The sequence below is a fragment of the Nuphar pumila genome, chromosome 1, assembly GCF_984573655.1.
Source record: "Nuphar pumila chromosome 1, dmNupPumi1.hap1.1, whole genome shotgun sequence".
Classification (NCBI taxonomy): Eukaryota; Viridiplantae; Streptophyta; class Magnoliopsida; order Nymphaeales; family Nymphaeaceae; genus Nuphar; species Nuphar pumila.
This window is the reverse complement of record NC_143249.1, coordinates 613758-632278: the sequence shown is the minus strand read 5'-3', so window position 1 is coordinate 632278 and position 18521 is coordinate 613758. Positions and strand designations below refer to the sequence as shown.

General features: G+C 37.2%; 1 protein-coding gene across 1 annotated transcript in view; it reads right to left on the bottom strand.

The window, feature by feature from the left end:
• Nucleotides 1-3346: 3346 nt before the first annotated feature.
• The window catches only part of LOC149847617 (HAD-superfamily hydrolase, subfamily IG, 5'-nucleotidase), a 161339-nt gene continuing 146164 nt past the window's right edge, over nucleotides 3347-18521 (bottom strand). Inside the window, exons 16-17 of the mRNA XM_090002159.1 lie at nucleotides 4318-4380; nucleotides 3347-3670 (exon numbers count right to left, since the gene is read on the bottom strand). Of these exons, the coding sequence (XP_089858285.1) occupies nucleotides 3527-3670; nucleotides 4318-4380 (207 nt within the window). The 3' untranslated portion in view covers nucleotides 3347-3526. The remainder of the gene's footprint in view (nucleotides 3671-4317; nucleotides 4381-18521) is intronic.

Here is an 18521-nt window from a genome sequence, read left to right as displayed (position 1 = left end):
TACTGCTAGTGTGCATAGAGGTCTCCGGTTGAAGCCCCAACTTGCTGATCGAAGTCGCAGATCACCTATCAAAGTTGCAGATCGTCGCTTGAGGCCGCCGATTAAGAGGACACGATCATCACCAGAAAACAAATAGGAAAAAGCTAACAGAAAGGTTAGTATCCTATTTTTTTTCTGTTTGAGGCAGTCGCCAGAAATTCGACCACCAAAAAAGAGAAAATACGATAAAATAAAAAATGTAACAGAAGTATATTAACGAAATCCGGCGAATCCGGGAAACGAAATGGTCGGGTATCCCTCCTCTTATTCAGGAAATCTCTTCTTACTGATTTTTTTTTTCAATTCTGGAATCCACTGGGTACACCTCGCCGGAAAACCCACAGCACCCATCGGTACGCGGTGCTGTCTGGGTAAGACGCCTGGAGGCAGATAATAATAAAAAAAATGTTTTGGCCGGAGATGTTGTTTGAAGGGGAGTAGATCTCTGCTAGACTTCAACAATTGGGGCGTCAGTGGCAGAGAGGGAGGAGGTAAAACCGCCTTTCGTCATGAGGTCACCGGATTCCAGCGACCTCTGACACCCGAATCAGAGGAGAAAGACAAACCCCCCAGCTTGTCAGGAGGTCGCCGGTATGCGGCGAACCTTGCTGCCAAGAACAAAGGAGGCAGAGGGCGGCGATGTGGTAGCCGGGGCGATCCACTGCCCGGCGAGGTACTCCTAGTTTTGCCAGATGTTGGCTTAGGGTTTTCAAATCCCTTCTTTTTTTTATTAGAGTTTTAAGAGTCATAACCTGGACCTCAGATTAGAGCTTTCAAAAATATAGTTATAATCATCTGATAAATAAATAAAAAAGATAGAGAGGTGAGAGGGCTTATGGTTTCATCGACTGGGGAACACAATTATTATTATTATTTTTTTGGGTGGTTGTCGTTCCCGTTTTCGGCGACCCCTCAGGTGTATCGTCGGTTTCTTTTGCACAGGACGACTGGTTGTTTTTTTTTTTTTACTGCAGCTTCGCCGATCATGGTGTGGTGGTCGGTGGGCTGCATCTTCATTTATGTGATGCCAGGGAGGGTCGGTACGTTCCAGCGAAACCCCTTAAGTGCTGCATCACCGGCAGGGGTCTTGTGAGGTGCGGCATCACACGCAGAGGGCACCTCGTCGTCGGGTACCATCTCCGGCCATGATCGGCTGACCACCTCCGGGATAGAGGTCGGTTTCCCTCTTTGGCGCCGACCTCCCTCATTTTCCCTTTTTCGTTTTGGATGAAACCCTAAAATTGGGAAGCAGATCAGGTCATGCTGAAAATGAGCGTTTTTGCTCATGAGGACATCGTGGCCGTCTGTTTGCATTTTGGATGAATGCCACGTTGACTTTTGAGCTTCTTAAAATGCAAATCGGATGGCCACGATGTCAGCATGAGCAAAAACGCTCATTTTCAGCATGACCCTGATCTGCTTCCCTAAAATTGTGGGTTCTTCTTTTGTTTTATACAATGGTTAATAAAAAGATTATGTTTTTAACGGCTTGACTTATGAGAAATTCTAAAGAGAGGTTTGATTTCACTCAGAGTTTCTAATTTTACAGAAACTTGGATAATTTTTTGTTTAAATACCAAAAGTGGTTGAAACATGTATATTTTCTGATATATCAGTATTTGCAGAAAAAACAGTCCATATTTTAAAATTTTCCAAAAAAGGGTTTCAATTGTCATTATTTACAAAATAGTGCCTTGTATTGTTTATATTTTCTGTTTCAGGTACAAAGTTATAAAAAATTGCTGAATAAGCTTCTAAGTTCTTTTTTTTCTTAAAAGGCTGTTATAAAATTGCTTATTTGTAGAAATAAGCATTTAGCATATTTTGTTTTCAGAATAATGCTTTAAATATTATGATTTATTGCTGAGTGAAGTAAATGCATTCACAACATGAAGTAAAAGCAATCAGGTGAGCTATATTTGAGAGTATGCGTCGTGTCCAAAAGATTAATTTTTCAAAAAGTAAAAAAAAGTTAATGAAAGAAGCTCCATGTTATCTTTTGTGTGTGTGATTTCAAATGACTTCTATGATACTGGATCAAGTGATTGACTAGAGCACGATCAAGTGGTGATTACCAAGCCATAGAATTCTCAGGAACGTGTGCTCCGTGCTGTCAATAAAGGAGGGCACATTCCCAATGTATTGATTTCTGACCTGATCCATCTAAACCATAGTTGGCTAACCCAATACCCCCAACAAAAACGGAGCAGATCCAGTGATTGGGCCCCAGCACTTTACAAAGTACTCGGGCCACACAAAACAGCCCGAGTACCAATCATGGAACATGCCTCGGACAAAAACCATTTCGAAACCAACTCATGACTTGGAGAATCAACTCGGGTGACAATTTTTAATAGATACACAATTTGAAAACTCAAATATTTAAGAATCTATAATAATAAAAAAGAAGAAAAGAATTACAATATTACAACTGAAAGAAATTACATAAACATTAATCAACGACCATTTTACTTCTGTGATCTCATATATCCACATCGCGTTCAAGACGCTCATCTCCTGCCAGGAGATGCCCAAAAATGAGGATAGTTAACTAACCAAAATATGCAGAAGATGCCATCCCGCTTAACCTAATAAACACGTGCAGGGAAATCCGAATTCAACATCAATCATGGATGATTTACCTCAAAATGTTTGCAAATAAAAGGGGAAGCTAGATTGCTTGACAACTACATCTGGGGGCTTGAAATTAGAAGCTGCAGAGAGCTCATAATGGTCGTTTGAAACAATGCGGATGGTCTCAATTCAATAAACCCCAAACATGTGCAAGAAATAATGTGAGATCAGGCATCTCATAATCGACAACCATCATCAGGGTCACTTGACGAGTTAATGCAGACCTTCAACCGCCCCCCCTAATGCACAGTGAAAGGAGGGCCGCATGTTTGTGGTGGTGTGGAGACAGAGATAATGGCCAATACCAGCTGGCAAAAAGCCAAGCTGAATGGCTGGACTGAAAGAAACCAAAATTTTCACTGCAATCTACCAGAAATCAAGGATTATTTAGAAATTAACAGAAAATGGAAGGGAATTATGGAGAACAAACCTCGATCATGATAGAAAACTTTGGCTGGGGCTATTTCTTTCAAGAGTTCTCTTTTTTTTTTACTAGACGATGAAGTAGCGATAGCTTCTTTGCATTTCGTAAAAATGAAGTAAATGAGAGAGAGAGAGAGTTACTACAAGGCAAACTCTTTCAAGCAAAATGCGGAAAGCTCTTTTTAAAGGCGAGGTTTTGCAACCATGATGTCTGCATATGAAACATAGGCAATCTAAGAGCCTCCTAAACTGACAAGTCAAATGAAACGAGAAAATAGCAGAATGGTTATTACAAGAAGACACAGCAGGCATGGCTGTAAGTCAGCAAGAAACTGTAGCCAATATTTGGCAGTTTCAAAATGAACACAAGTTAACTTCTAACCCATCATGATCCTTTCTTGGATGAGACCTCGCACACCTTTGAAGTGGGTTACATGTGAGCTGATGTACCTTCTAATCCAAGAATATCAAATTCATGTGGCATGAAATCTTCGCTAGGCCTGTAATATTTGTCAGGAGAATATAATCCTAGGTTGGTAACCTGGCTAGTGTACAAACAAGCAAACCTCTCAACCTGCATAATCAACACAAAAAGGCATCAGCACCTGGAGAAAAGGTTGTAGTTATGAGAACATACGAGCATGCAAAAGTGAAACTATGAGATATGATAGATGTCATGTAGCATTTATACACGTCATGTCAAAAATCTGTCTGTCAAACTTGATGGCTAGAATTGCTATGTACTCGAGAAATGAGGGGCTGTGAGATGTCTCTGATTAACAACAGGAATCTTCTTACAGCCTAGAAGTAAAAGTTGACATTCACAAGCAAAATACTATAAATAATGACAGGTAATCTTCATGTCTCGTTTGGATTCTAGTGTTAAAATGTCAAGATGTTGACAGATAGCTGCAGCAGACTGTTGATGATGGTGATTATGGGAGTAGAACGAATGGCACAAGGAACCAAATGCTGATGAGAATGGAAGTGCTGTGGGTGGAATGTCATAATGATTATGATGCTAGATGATAGTGGTGATGTTGGGACTGCAGGTATGATGCCATGATTATCAAAACACACACGATTACGGTGGCAGTGGCGGTGTAAATGTAAATATTATAAAAATGGCAGGTGAACAACGATTATGGGAAAGATGAGTGCAAAGCATGCAACCAACTAGTCAAATAAGAAAAAAAAAACTGAATATCAAAGCTGATATACCTGATGTGCGAAACGAGAGTTTTGGTAACCAGTCTTCATGAGTTGTCCCCAAGTCTTGTGAAACTGTGACAAATTTGAGGGAAAAAGCAAAAATGGAAAGGATCAACCTTATTCTTCTTGCTTCGACAGGCAAACAGTAATTTGTTGCTTCTGTATCACTTAATGAGATACATATTTGTCATGAAATCATAAGCACATTGTACGTCTATTTATCATACCAATCATTCAGCCCAATATGAGCCCAAAAGGTCAATAAACATATGAAGGTCGTCTGAAATTTGACAGGTTAATGCTGTCTCAATTTCAATTGGAAGGCAAGCAGTTTTCTGGTCAGTTTTTTTTTTCCAAATAATTCCTAGTCAGAGTTTAGCCCCTATCTAGTAGACAAGGAACTACCCGTGTGCAACTTGCTGTATGAAGATGCTGAAGAAATGCTCCTGTAGAAATGACTACATGGCAATTAATACAGCTGAACAAAACTGGCCTCAAATTAGTTCACAGGGGATTAACTGATCCATGTATGGCATCACAAGCATTTCATCTACAAATTGATGCAGGAATAGACAGTAACATGAAGCCAACAAAATCATGAAAACTAGGAAAGAATAATACATGACAAGCAAAACTCTACCAGTACAAGAAAAAAATTACAGGGTGAATATCATATTGGATTCGAGACCTGAGGTACTTACAAAGACAATAGATCTTAACATCACTCACCAATAGGGATGCACACCAAACTGAGCTGGCTTGGGCTCGGCTTGGTTAAAGCTCTGCTCGGGCTAGTCCGCTTCGTAAATGAGCCGAGCTTGAACTGGTGTATGAAGCTCGGACGAGCTATCAAGCCGAGCTTGAACGACCTGTTGAGCCCGATAAGGGTCGACAGGCTCGGTTCATTGCAAACCCCGTATATATAATATCTTTGCAAAAAAATTCAGAACTGCATTGTTATTGGGTAGGGCATTAGTCTTTATTAAGAACGTGTTGGATTTGAATCCGTTCTTTTGCGCAAGAGGTTTGGTGAAGAAATCTGTTAATTGGTACTCTGATGTAACATATGGCAGATCAATGTTGCCGTGTAGGTACTCCTCTCGAACATAGTGACAATTCATCTCTATGTGTTTGGTGCGTTCATGAAAAATTCGGTTGCTTACGATGTAGATTGCACCCTTGTTGTCACAGCACATGCGTGAGGCTTGTGTTGTTTCAACTCCCATGTCAGCTCACAGACGTCTGAGCCAAACAACTTCTATTGTGGTAGTCGCCATAGCTCTATATTTGGCTTTAGTGAAGGAGAGAGAAACCTTTTGCTGCTTCTTGCACCTCCACGATATAAGATATTCGCCTAAGAACACACAAAAACCAGTGGTTGAGTGCTTATTATTAGGATCACCTCCTTAGTCAGCATCAATATAAGCAATTAAATATAAAGATGATGATGCAGACAAGAAGAGTCCACGTGAAAGAGAACTCTTTAAAATATCTAATAATGTGTAAGACTACTCCCATATAAACAAAGGTGGGAGCATGTTGAAATTGACTAGTTGTGTGGACCACATGTGTGATATCTGGCCGAGTGATAGAAAGGTAGGAAAGAGCTCCAACAAGTTGTCTGAATGGAGTAGTATCTTCAAGGCGTTCTCCATCATCAATTTTCATCTTGACATTAACTACTTCTGGAGTATCTACTTTCTTTTCATCAGTAATACCAGACCTGCAAACAATGTCAGAAGCAAATTTAGATTGAGATATCAAATACCCTCTAGGAGAATAAGCAACTTCTATTCCTAGGAAATATCGTAGTAGTCATAGGTCAGACATCTCAAAATGAGTTTTAAGAAGAATTTTGATATTAGCAACTCCCTGTTTGTCACCTCCAGTGATGATCATATCATCCACATAAAGAAGAAGAATGCTGATACTTGCATCAGATTGCTTAATAAACAAGGCAATGTCAGTCAAACAAGAACGAAAACCAATATCAGTCATAATATGACTAAACTTGTCACACCAGGCTTTTGGTGTCTGTTTAAGACCATAAAGCGCTTTCTCAAGACGAAGAATTTTACCATTAGGAAGACTAATACCAGGTGGAGCTTCCATGTATACTTCTTCAACAAGACTCTCATTTAAGAAGGCATTTTTGACGTCCATTTGAAATATAGATCATTTCTTTATAGAAGCTAAAGCAATTAAAGTTCGAACTGTGGTCATTCGAGCCACAGGGGAAAAAGTTTATTCGTAGTCAATGTCATACTCTTGAGCATAGCCTTTGGCTACAAGACGTGTCTTATACCTTTCTAGGGTCCCATCACTTTTGATTTTCACTTTATAGACCCATCGACAACCTATAGGTTTCTTTCCAAGAGGTAGGTCTTGGATGGACCAAGTGTTGGCTTTTTCTAATGCATCCAGCTCTAATTTCATAGCTTCAATCCATTCTTCATGATTTTTTGCTTCAAAATATGAGGAAGATTCGACATAGGATTGAATTAAGGCAAGAGCTGCCCTATATGAGGGTGAAAAAGATTCATAAGAAACAAATTTCCCGGGGAGTCTAGAGATTCTAAAAGTCCTACGAGGAGGAGCTTCAGAAAATCTTTCTAATGCACATGGGGGGCGTTGCTCTCCAGTTCTTCGTCTTGAATACTGTAAACTAACATCCCTACTAGTTTGATCTTCATTACCATGTTCATAGCTAGTAGGACTTTGATCATTGTCAAAGTTACATTCAAAATCCTCTTCATTGGATTGGGAAGTTAAATAAATTAAAAAGGAATATTCAGTAATATCCTTGGAATTTTCGCTTTAAAAAAAAATCTTTTTCAAGGAAGGTCACATTCCTTGACACATACAACTTATTATTTTGAATATTGTAACATATGTACCCTTTTTGGTTTTCAGCATATCCTAAAAAAGCACATGGGATTGCACGGGGAGAGAATTTATCGTTCTTGTCGGTAAATACAAAACATTTGCAACCAAACACTCTTAGTCTGGAGTAGTTTGGAGCTAAAGTATAAAGTTTTTCAATCGGAGATATGTTTTCTAAAGAAAAAGATGACATTCTATTTATGAGATAAGTAGTAGTTAAGGTTGCTTCAGCCCAAAACCCTTTTGGCACTTGACTTACTATTAACAAAGTTTGAGTAGTCTCCATAATGTGACAATGTTTACGTTCTGCAAGACTATTCTGTTGTGGGGTATTTGGGCAAGATCGTTGATGAATAATGTCATATGAATTAAGATAGTTTTTAAACTCTCCAGACATAAATTTTCTCCCTGAATCAGTGCAAAAAATAGAGACATTACTTTGAAATTTGTTTGTGACCATTTTATGAAACACTTGAAAGTGAGTAAAAACTTCAGATTTATGTTTAAGAAAATAAATCCAAGTATGTCTAGTAAAATCATCTACAAAAATGACATAATATGCAAAACCACCTTTAGAAACAACTAGTGCGGGTCCCCAAACATCTAAATGTATTAACTCAAGAGGTTTTGTAGAGACAAACGTTCTACTGGAGAACGGTAATCTTTTCATTTTTCCAAGAATACAGTCTTTACAAACAAAATTTTTAGATTTACAAAACTTTCTCAAACTTGGAAAATATTGGATTTTAGACATATGAGGATGGCCAAGTCTTTTGTGCCATAAGTCTGTTTTCAATTTCTGAACATTTAAACAAAATACATTCTTGGGTAGTTCCAAAAAGTCTATGTAATATAGTCCTCATTCTCTATGGCCTTCCCCAATCAGCTTCCCTGACTAGCGATCCTGTATCCAACAACCATTAGAAGAGAATGATATATTACATTCATAATCAGAAATTTGGGAAACAAATAAGAGATTTAAATTAAGTTTTGGGATATATCTAACTTCTGGAACACAAAAAGTTTTGGTTTTTTCAAAACACCCAATTCTCTTTATTTCAAGAGATGTTCCATCTGCTGTAAAGACTTTTGAAATATTTGAGTTATTTTTAAGACATTCGGATAAACATTTATAATGTGGGGTCATATGAAATCATGCACCAGAATCTAAAAGCCAAGAAAAGTTACCTGGACCGGATACAGATGCAACTGCCACTCCAGTTGAGGCTTCAGCGGAAGAAGAGGCTAAATAATCTCCATAAGTTGAGCCATAGAAACAGGTGCATCTTGATCTTTCGATTCTTCAACCGATGCAACCTTCTATTCATTTCTTTTCTTTAATTTTGGACATTAAGGCTTATAGTGCCACGGTTCATGACAGTGACGACAAATCACTTTTCTTTTGTCAAACTCGCCTTTTTGCCTCCCAAAATGAGGTGGCCTGTAGGTATGAGTATGATTCTCAGGCCTAGATACAACTAAGACAGAATCATCATCAGCTTTAGAAGAACTTTTCCGGAGACGATTTTCCTCCATTGTTAATTCTTCAATAGTTTTAACAGTAGAGGGAATTTTTCCCCGGTGAAGGAGGGCCGATTTGGTGGTTTCAAATTCCAGCCTTAATCCAGTTATAAACTGGTAGAAATGTTCAACATCGAGTTGCTTTTGGCGAAGCTCGATGTCTTCGACACAATGCCACTTTGGTTCCAAAAGGGAAAGTTCTTCCCAAAGTTCGGACAACCCATTGTAATATTCACGAATCATTTTGTCTCCTTGAGTCATTATTCAAACTCTTTCTTGAAGATTGCACACATGTGCAATATCTTTAAGGGAATACATATTTTTAAGGTATTCCCATGCCTTATCGGCATGATCAAACTTGGCAAGACTTGAGCACTTTTTAATGGCAACGCTATTGATAAGCCATGACATTATCTTCGCATGAGCCATTCTCCACTCTTAAGTTAGAATTATGGAGACAGACTTTGAAAGCAAGAGCTTTTACGTTGAGTAAGAGTAAGACAAAATATATGGAATGTCGGTTTAGTAAGCAACAAAGTAGTGATGAGAGTGTAGTGAAGCTTGGTGAGCAAGAAATAACGGTGGATAATTGTTTCAAATATTTGGGATCTATCATTCAAAAGAATGGAGAAATTGATGGAGATGTAAATCATAGGATTAAGGTTGGGTGGATTGTAAACACACCAAATTTTTACCTTCATCCAGTGTTTGTCCATTTCATAAGTCATCACAGATCATTGCATGTCAATGCACGTATTCTGCATAGCATTGTATGACATTGCATCTCATTTTCGAGATCCAGCACTCCTATTTCAAAACATTCAATCAAGATTTGAATTTTAAAGCTTTATTTCAAAATCAATTTCAAAACCTGGGTTTTTATTCAATACTCTGTCATTTTCCAACCCCAGGACTTTGTATTTCGAAATATTTTCTCAAGAAAACAATCTGGATTCCTTTCAAATTCAAACTTTAATCGATTTCAATTCACAGATGAGACCCATTTAGATGGTGTCGCTTCTGAATGCCTCCATTCATCAAATTTCTCAAATTTTTGAAAGTTTCAGTCCGATCAGGACTCTGTCTCAGAGTCCTAATCCGGTCAGAAGTCTGGTTTTTAAGTCTGTATTACTTCCATTCTCAATCTTTTTCGTTTGTTTTCGAAATTTAGGTCATTTCACAGAGTCCAGTTAGTTCAGGACTCTATTTTAGAGTTCGGTCGAGTTGGGAGTCTAACCCTGACTGTGTTTTCTGACTTATTTCATCATTTCTTGATAAAATCTTTTGAAAATTCTTTCATTTGGCTTTTAAAATCTAAAATCTCAGAGTCCTAAGAGTTCAGGACTCTAACCCGGAGTTCCAGTTCGCTTGAGACCCTATTTTCAAAGATCTTGAATTTCAAATACTGATTTTAACCCCTTTTCAAAGCCATTTTCAGTGTTTATTTCAAAAATGTTCAAAATTCGATGTGGGCCCACTCAGTTGGCACCATATCCAGAGGAATTCTAACTCAGTTAGAACCCTATGCCATTTCAAAAATCCTAATTTTAAGATTACTTTTGAAAATCCTTTTGAAAACTCCTTCAATTTCAAGTTTTAAAATCGCTTTTTGAAAAACTCAAGTAGGGCCCACTCGGGGTGGCACCATATTCGAGTAAGTCAGGGCTAGACTAGGGTTAGTTGATGTCTTGGTTAGTGTTAGAGGTTTAGAAGAGTCAAAACCATTTTGAAAAACTCATTTTTGAAAGTTAGTTTTTAAAACTAGTGTTTTTAAAGGTTTTTAAAAGTGTTTTAAAAACCCAATGTGAGAGAATGCCAAGTGGCACCACATTTGGGGGATTCTTAGGTTTAGCTAGGGGTTAATTAGGAACTATTTAGGATAATTTAGACTAAGGGCATATAGGTAACTCCACCCAAAAATCACCCCCCCCTTTAGAGTCCAAAATTTTCAAAATTGTCAATTTTTAAACATAATTTTTTTATTATAAATAGAGGCATAAGGGGGGTCGATTTTCCCATCTCTCTCCTATTGAGTTCTTGGAGCTTCTCTCTCCTCTACAGCCCTTCCTCCATTGCAGCAACCTCAAGGTAATGTTTTTCTTTAATTTTTAGTTTTTATTTAATGTTTTTCATTGTTTTAAGCATGATTTAGCCATTGACACCATCATCTTCATGGATTAAACCATGGATTTAACCTCAAGAACCATCAAGAATCAGCAAGAACAATCCAAGAAGGTGATCTAACCCTGTTTTGGATGATTTACAGAGATTTTAATCCATTAGAATTGATTTAAATATGATTCTTTGCATTATTAACCAATAAAATATATGATTTACCCTTTTTAATGGGTTAAATCTATGTTTTAGAGGTGATATCAAATTCCAGCCATTGATTCCCTGTTTTTAATTTATTTTCATGGTTTATTCATGTTTGTTTTACGTTCTACAACATAAAAATAATTTTTATTTACTGTTTTATGGTTTATTTTATTTATTTACATTAGTTAATGCATGGTTTTTCAAGTTTCTTAAATTTCTGTGTGTTCTAGGTTTAGAACAGTAAAGATGATGTTATTTCGGATTGAAGCACTCATTGTTTATTTCTGATTTTTTTATATGTGGTGCATGCATGAGTTATTGAGTTACTGTAGAAAAATCAGAGGTTTTGGACCTCGGGAACCCTGTCAAAAAAATCAGACATCAAATCGGGTTTTTAAAGCTTTAAAATCGTGGTTAAAATCAAGAAGGTAACTTGCTGTGATGATATTTCTCTCATCTTATATCCGATTTTAGATCTGTAAAGTGCTATGGATTCACATTGAGTAGATCTATCTTCTGTGAAATTTTCGGATTTTTTTATCACTGTTTACTATTTTTCCCCTTTCAGAGAATCTGTTTTTAAATTTAAAACTCATTAGGGTTTACCAAAACCCTAATCAGACTTGTGTTAGTCATAAATCCCAAACCACAAATCCGATTTTAGATCTGTAAAAAGTGAGTATTGTTATTTTTCTGTCTACTGTTCACCACTAAAATTTCAGAGATTTTTGTTTAGGTTTGCTATTTATGTCTGTATTTTCAATTTGGAATAGCTGTTTTAATCCCTGTTAAGAGTGATATATTTTAGCTTAGATTGCCGGAAGGGTTTCTCCCTAACCGGAGATGATTTTTCCGATCTGTAAATTGAGAAATCTCTGTTTTTCTTTCTAGTTTGTCTCTGTAAAATCTCATAAATTTCCCTGGAGATTTGACCCCTGATTCAGGTCTTGGATTGAAACTGGTTGGTGAATTAGGTCAAAAATAGCATATTTTTAGGGTTTAATGCAATTTTCGTATTAATGCAATGTCAAAAAATTATTTTTATAATTCCAATTCGACATTAGGGTTATAACAAGTGCAGGTACCAATTTTTATGGATTTTGGAATCCATTTGATGGCTGAATTAAGCAAATTGCAAAACCGGGTTCCTGAAAGATCCAAAAACACTGCTAAAATCACAGTCTTTGTGATATTATTGGATTTTCGTGCATAAGCATATATTTTTAGGGTTTAATCATATTCATAATCATGTTAGGATGCTTTAGGTTTAATTTTGTGCTCATTTGATTTCATTTAGTGCATAAAACCTAAGTTTTTACCAAAATTTATTTCTAAAAACTCTGATTTCAAGGCCATAGTCTTGCTATCGGGGGCAATTTGGTCATTTGACCTAAATTTCGAAATCCCTAACCCTAAATTTCATATTTAAGCATGTCATATCATATTTAGCTTAGTTTATTACATTCAAATTTCAAAACTTGCATTTTATCAAAATATCTTTCTAAAAACCCTAATTTCAAGGCCATAGTCTTGTTATTAGGGGTATTTTGGTCATTTGGACCCCAATTTCGAAATTTCATTCTATTTTATTCCATTTTATTTCATACTTTATCATTTTGATTTAAAGGAATCATGGCAAAAAGGCTTATATCTAGCAAAATCCAGCAATTTCCTGATATTGTTGGATAAATCTAGAAAAGCCAACATATTTTCATTAACCAAGTTTTCTAGTTTTGCAGGTACATTAAAGACTTTATTTTTCATGTATTTAAATTTCAATAGTGATGTAACTTGTAATTAAACTTTGGAATAAGAATTTACATTTCTTGCTTAGCTTAGGTTGCATTGCATATAGTTTATTTTTTTATAATGTGTGATGGATGATGATTCATGCATATTTTTACAAATTCACCATGGTCTACACGAATGGCACATGCACCAGCTTCTATGAAGTTTATAAACTTGGTAAAATTTGTATTTATGGCCATAGTCAGAATACGAATGATACTTAGATTTATGATCTTCACATTAGCCACATTCAGCCTACACTCTTAGGCTAACTTCAAAATGCACTGCATTTCTCAAAAATAAAAAAAGTATTTCTCAATTCTTCAAATCCATATTCATTCATTTCATGCATTTGCCAATTCCAATTCAAATTTCAATTCAAAGAAGTTCATTTTCTCAAAATCTCCTAAGTTTTATAGCAAAATCGATTTTCCCAAAGACATTGAATTTCAAAGGATATTTCAAGTATTTCCCAAGTTCCAAATTCAAATTTTCTAAGTTAGAATTTCAATTTCAAAAGTTGGAATTCAGAAAAACCAAGTTCTCTCAGAATTGATTTTCATAAAATCTTAAGATTTCCCTAGAAATCGATTTTTACTTTTCTCAGAAATATTTTTCAAGTCCTAATTCACGATTTTCCATGTGATATCATTTCCAAGATTTACCTATTCTAAATATTTCAATCTTTCAAAGCAAACATCATGTTTTCAAAATGTGCATTTTCTGAAAATTCATAGCACATGCCTGATTCTATGTGCATTTAGAAATTAGAATATGATTTAGACAAATTGAATAGAGTAGAGCATAAGATTGATCCTTGGTTTAATTACCCCTGTTAAAGGTGGCAGGAACGGTTGAACCTCGTACCGACAGGCGAGTCCCATTCTACGGAATTTTCCCGCATTTTAAAACGGAGGCGAGTTATTTTCAAAAACTTTTTCAAAGGTCAGTTTGATTTGCAAAAGTAAAATTTTGCGATGATAACATGGATGAAATGGAAAAGTGCAACTGGAGTGTTGTGCGATCGTAGAATGCCATTGCGGTTGAAGGAGAAGTTTTATAGGACGACAATTAGACCCGCTTTACTATATGGTACAGAATGTTGGGCTGCCAAGAGACATCATTTTCAAAAAATGAGTGTAACTGAGATGTGTATGCTTCGATGGATGTGTGGAAAGACACTAAAAGATAAGATTCAGAATGAGAAAATATGTAAGAAGGTAGGCGTTGCACCCATTGAAAATAAGATGAGTGAGAATCGTTTACAATGGTTTGGGCATATTCGGCGAAGGCCTAATGATGCTCCGGTTAGAAGGATGGAGAAATGGGAAAATATATTAGCTAAAAGAGGTCGGGGTAGGCCTAAGAAGACTTGGATGGATATGATAAGAAATGATATGAATGCTTTGAACCTCACCGAGGACATGACATTGGATAGAAATGAGTGGAGGAGAAGGTTTCATGTGGAGGACCCAAAATGATTTTCTTTTTGGTTTATATCGCCGACCCCAATTGTTTGGGATGAAGGCGTTGTTGTTAATTTTATAGGGATGACGGTGACTTTATCATTGTCATCCATCGATTACAAAGGGAGAAAAAAGAATAGGTAAAGAGAAGAACAATAAAGAGAATGCGAAAAAGAAAGAGATACAATATAACAAAATTTAGAGGCTCTTCTAATGAAGTGATAAAACACTTCTCTTCAAGTGGCGAAACACCTTTGCAAAAGGGCACGGAAACCGAGGTAGCTTTTCTCCAAGATCTAATAGTCCCGTCGCTCTGATACCATGTAATGAAATGAGAATCTTCCAACTAAGAACTTAGATCCGCAAGAAATGGTGTCTAGAAAGACACAATAGCAAAAACCATTGAAAAGGGTATAATGGAAAACAAAAAGAAATAAAATGTTCTTTTATTGAAGCAATATGAAATGCTTAAAAAGCATTACAAATGATAAACTTACAAGAGAGGGGTTGACCCCTATTTATACAAGAGCTAAGGGAAGGAGCTCTCCCTTCTAGTCGTTGGACTAGTCCAACAGCTAGAAATCTAGCCGTTGGACTAGTTCCAACGACTAGATTTTCGTTAAGTTCCAAGTGGAACTTAACCAAACTAGTATTATCTAGTTCCTATTGAACTAGATAATATTTGATATACAAAATAAAGAAAGAATAAAAAATAAAATAGGAAAAATATATACATATATAATAATATTATTATATATATATAATAATAATATTATTATTATATATATATATTACGTTTTAACAATTATAACTGGTTGGGTAGTTACTTTTGTTGTGTCGTGAAACGTGAAACAGATCTTTCCCTCTTTTATATTTTTCCTGTGTCGTCGTCGTGAATCTAACTTTCAGATCTTTCCCCCTTTTATATTTCTAGTGTCGTTGTCGTGAATTCAATTTTGTGTCACAATCATTTTTTTTTTGTGTCGTGAATCTGAATTTCTGGTGTCATCTACTATTTGGAAACTGGTTGCATCGTAAATCTGTTTTGGCTGGACTGAAATTGATTTGTTATCAGTCCTGTGTTGTGTTTCTGGATCCTCGATATTCTTTGGTATCGAGAAACTGTTTTGAGTCGTGATCTGGCCTGTTTAGACTGTAACATAAATTCTGCTGAACATTTTATGAGTTAATCATTGTTGTCCATATCTCTGGGTGTGTCTATCATTACCAATCTACCTTTGATCATTTTTTTTTGCTGAACATAATATCTGTTTATCATATATTGTTGTCAGGTCGGCCTTTACCTTTGATCATTTTTGTTTGCTGAACATAATATATGTTCATCATATATTGCTGTAATTTCGTCTCTTTCTAATGGATATCAATACTTCACAGTCCATGTTGTCCTCCAGTTTCTTGACCCAGCTTGTTTCAGAAAAATTAAACAACAATAATTTTCTGACCTGAAAAAGGCAAATTATCCCTTTTATCAGGAGCCATGATTTGTCTGGTCATCTTGATGGTTCGGTTAAAATGCCATCTGAGTTTATTTTGCAGGAGCAAAGAGATGACAAAGGGACAATGAATGTAGTTTATGTTAAGAAACCTGAGTATGTGTCATGGGTTAAAAGGGATCAAACAATTGTAGCCTATCTAACGTCTACCCTTTCACAAGAGGTTCTCATTGGGATTCCAGATGATTGCACAACTAAAGAACTATGGGATAGTTTAGCCAAGACATATTCTCAAATCTCAGAATCTAGAGTTATATATCTAAGGAAAGAGTTTCAGAGTGTCAAGAAAGGTTCCTTAACTATTTTGGAGTATTTAAACATAGTGAAAGAGATCACCGATCAATTAGCGTTGGTTGGGGAGATTGTTTCCGATCGTGACAAGGTTCAACAGACCCCAACTGGCTTGGGGCAGGAATATCATATTCTTTCTACGACATTGCAGTGCTTTCCTATTCTCCTATCGTTCGAAGATCTCAGACCTCATGTAAAATCCATGAAAAAAATCGATGTCAGACCCGACCCGGATCCGAACCAGGGTATGCCCTTCTCCACAATCTCTTTTTAAAGAAAATGAGGGTTAGGGTTTCTCATACGAGAAACCCTAAACCCCCTTCTCTCTTTGCCGCCGCAATCGCCATAGCCTCTCCCTCTCTCCTCTCCCGTCCGAGCTCCAGCAAGCTACCGGCGACCACCGCCGCCGGCAACCTTCTGCCACCGCCCCTCGACCCTGCCTTTTCGCTCCCATTTCCCAACCACCTGGCGCTAGCAGCCCCCAACGCTCCTTTCTCCCTCTCGCTCGTCGTATTTCGGCAACCGACGCCAACACCCCCATGCGCCATCTCCCAGCGCCGACGGCACCCTTTTTCCGACCACCTCTCAGGTAAAATCTCTCTCCCTCTCGTTGTCTTCTTCTCCTCTTCCCGCTATTTACGGTAGCGGGGAGGGCGCCGCTGCCCTCCCCCTCGCTCACTCTGGGCCGGGCTCGCAAGGGAACCCCTCCCTACACCCCCCTTTTTGTTTTTGCAGGGGAGGGGCTCGTCCCCCTCCCTGCACCCTTTGTTCGCAGAGGAGGGGCTCGACCCCTCCTCATTTCCCTTCTGTCTGATGGGCAAGGTTGGGCTTGGTCTGTCAGACGAGCCCCTTCCTTCCCCCTCCCTGCTCCTTTTTGTCCGGTAGGCGGGTCTATTGAAGAGTTAACAATGGAAGATAATCGTCTCCGGAAAGGTTCTTTAAAAATTGAAGATGATTCCGTTTTAACCGTGTCTAGACCAGGGAATCATGTTCGATCATATAGGCCTCCTCACTTTAGCCGACAAAATGGTGACTATGATAAGAAGAAAGTTATTTGTCATCACTGTCATGAACCGGGACACTATAGGCCCCAATGTCCCAAACTAAAAGAGCTGAGAGAAAAAAGAGCTGCAATTGCTGGATCGGAGCCTAAAGATCAGGATGCACCAGTTTCCCTGGCCCAACTAATGGAGATTCTCCAGCCTCTCATCAAAGGTGCATCTTCCTCATCTGAAGCTTCAACCGGCGCAGCAGCCTCATCTTTTTCTGATCTAAGTAAAATTTCTTGGCTTGTTGACTCTGGTGCATCTTTTCATATGACCCCAAATAATCAAAGTCTATCCAAATGTGTTAAAAATAAAACAAGTGTGTCAAAGGTCTTTACTGCTGATGGAACTTCTCTTAAAATAGAAGGAATAGGAAATTTTGAAAAAATTTATAAAACAAAAAAAATTTTTATTCCAGAAATTATACATGTTCCCAAATTAAATTTAAATCTTTTATCTGTATCTCAAATTTCTGATTATGGGTGTAATATTTTTTTCTTCTCATGGTTGTTGGGTACAGGATCGTCAGTCAGGCAAGCTGATTGGGGAAGGCCATAGAGAAGGAGGACTCTATTACATGGATTTTTTGAAAATGCCGAAGAAAGTTTTTTGTTATAATATTCAAAAAATAGAGTTGGAACTGTGGCATAAGAGACTTGGTCACCCATATATAGCCAAAATCCAACATTTTCCAAATCTAGGGAAATTTTGTAACTCTGAATCATTTGATTGTAAAGATTGTATTCTCGGCAAAATGAAAAGATTACCATTTCAGAACAGAACCTTTTTCTCTTCTAGACCACTTGAATTAATACACTCGGATGTTTGGGGTCCTGCACCAGTAATTTCTAAAGGAGGATTTGTTTACTATGTTATTTTTGTCGATGATTTCTCCCGACATACGTGGATGTACTTTCTCAAACATAAGTCTGAAGTATTTTCATACTTTCAAACTTTTCATAATATGGTTAAAAACAAGTTTCAAAATGATATTACTATTTTTCGCACAGATTCAGGGGGAGAGTTTTTATCCACAGATTTTCAAAATTATCTTAAATTGCATGGCATCACACATCAAAGATCTTGTCCTTATACACCTCAACAAAATGGACTGGCAGAACGAAAACATCGCCATATTATAGAAACCACTAGGACTTTATTAATAGCAAATCAAGTCCCGAAAGACTTTTGGGCAGAAGCTGCCTTAACTGCCACCTATCTCATTAATAGGATGCCATCTTCTTCGTTACAAAATATCACTCCCATTGAAAAACTTATGAACATTTCTCCAGACTACTCTAGACTAAGAATATTTGGGTGCAAATGTTTCATATTTATTGACAAAAATGATAAACTTTCCCCTCGTGCGATTCCTTGTGCCTTTT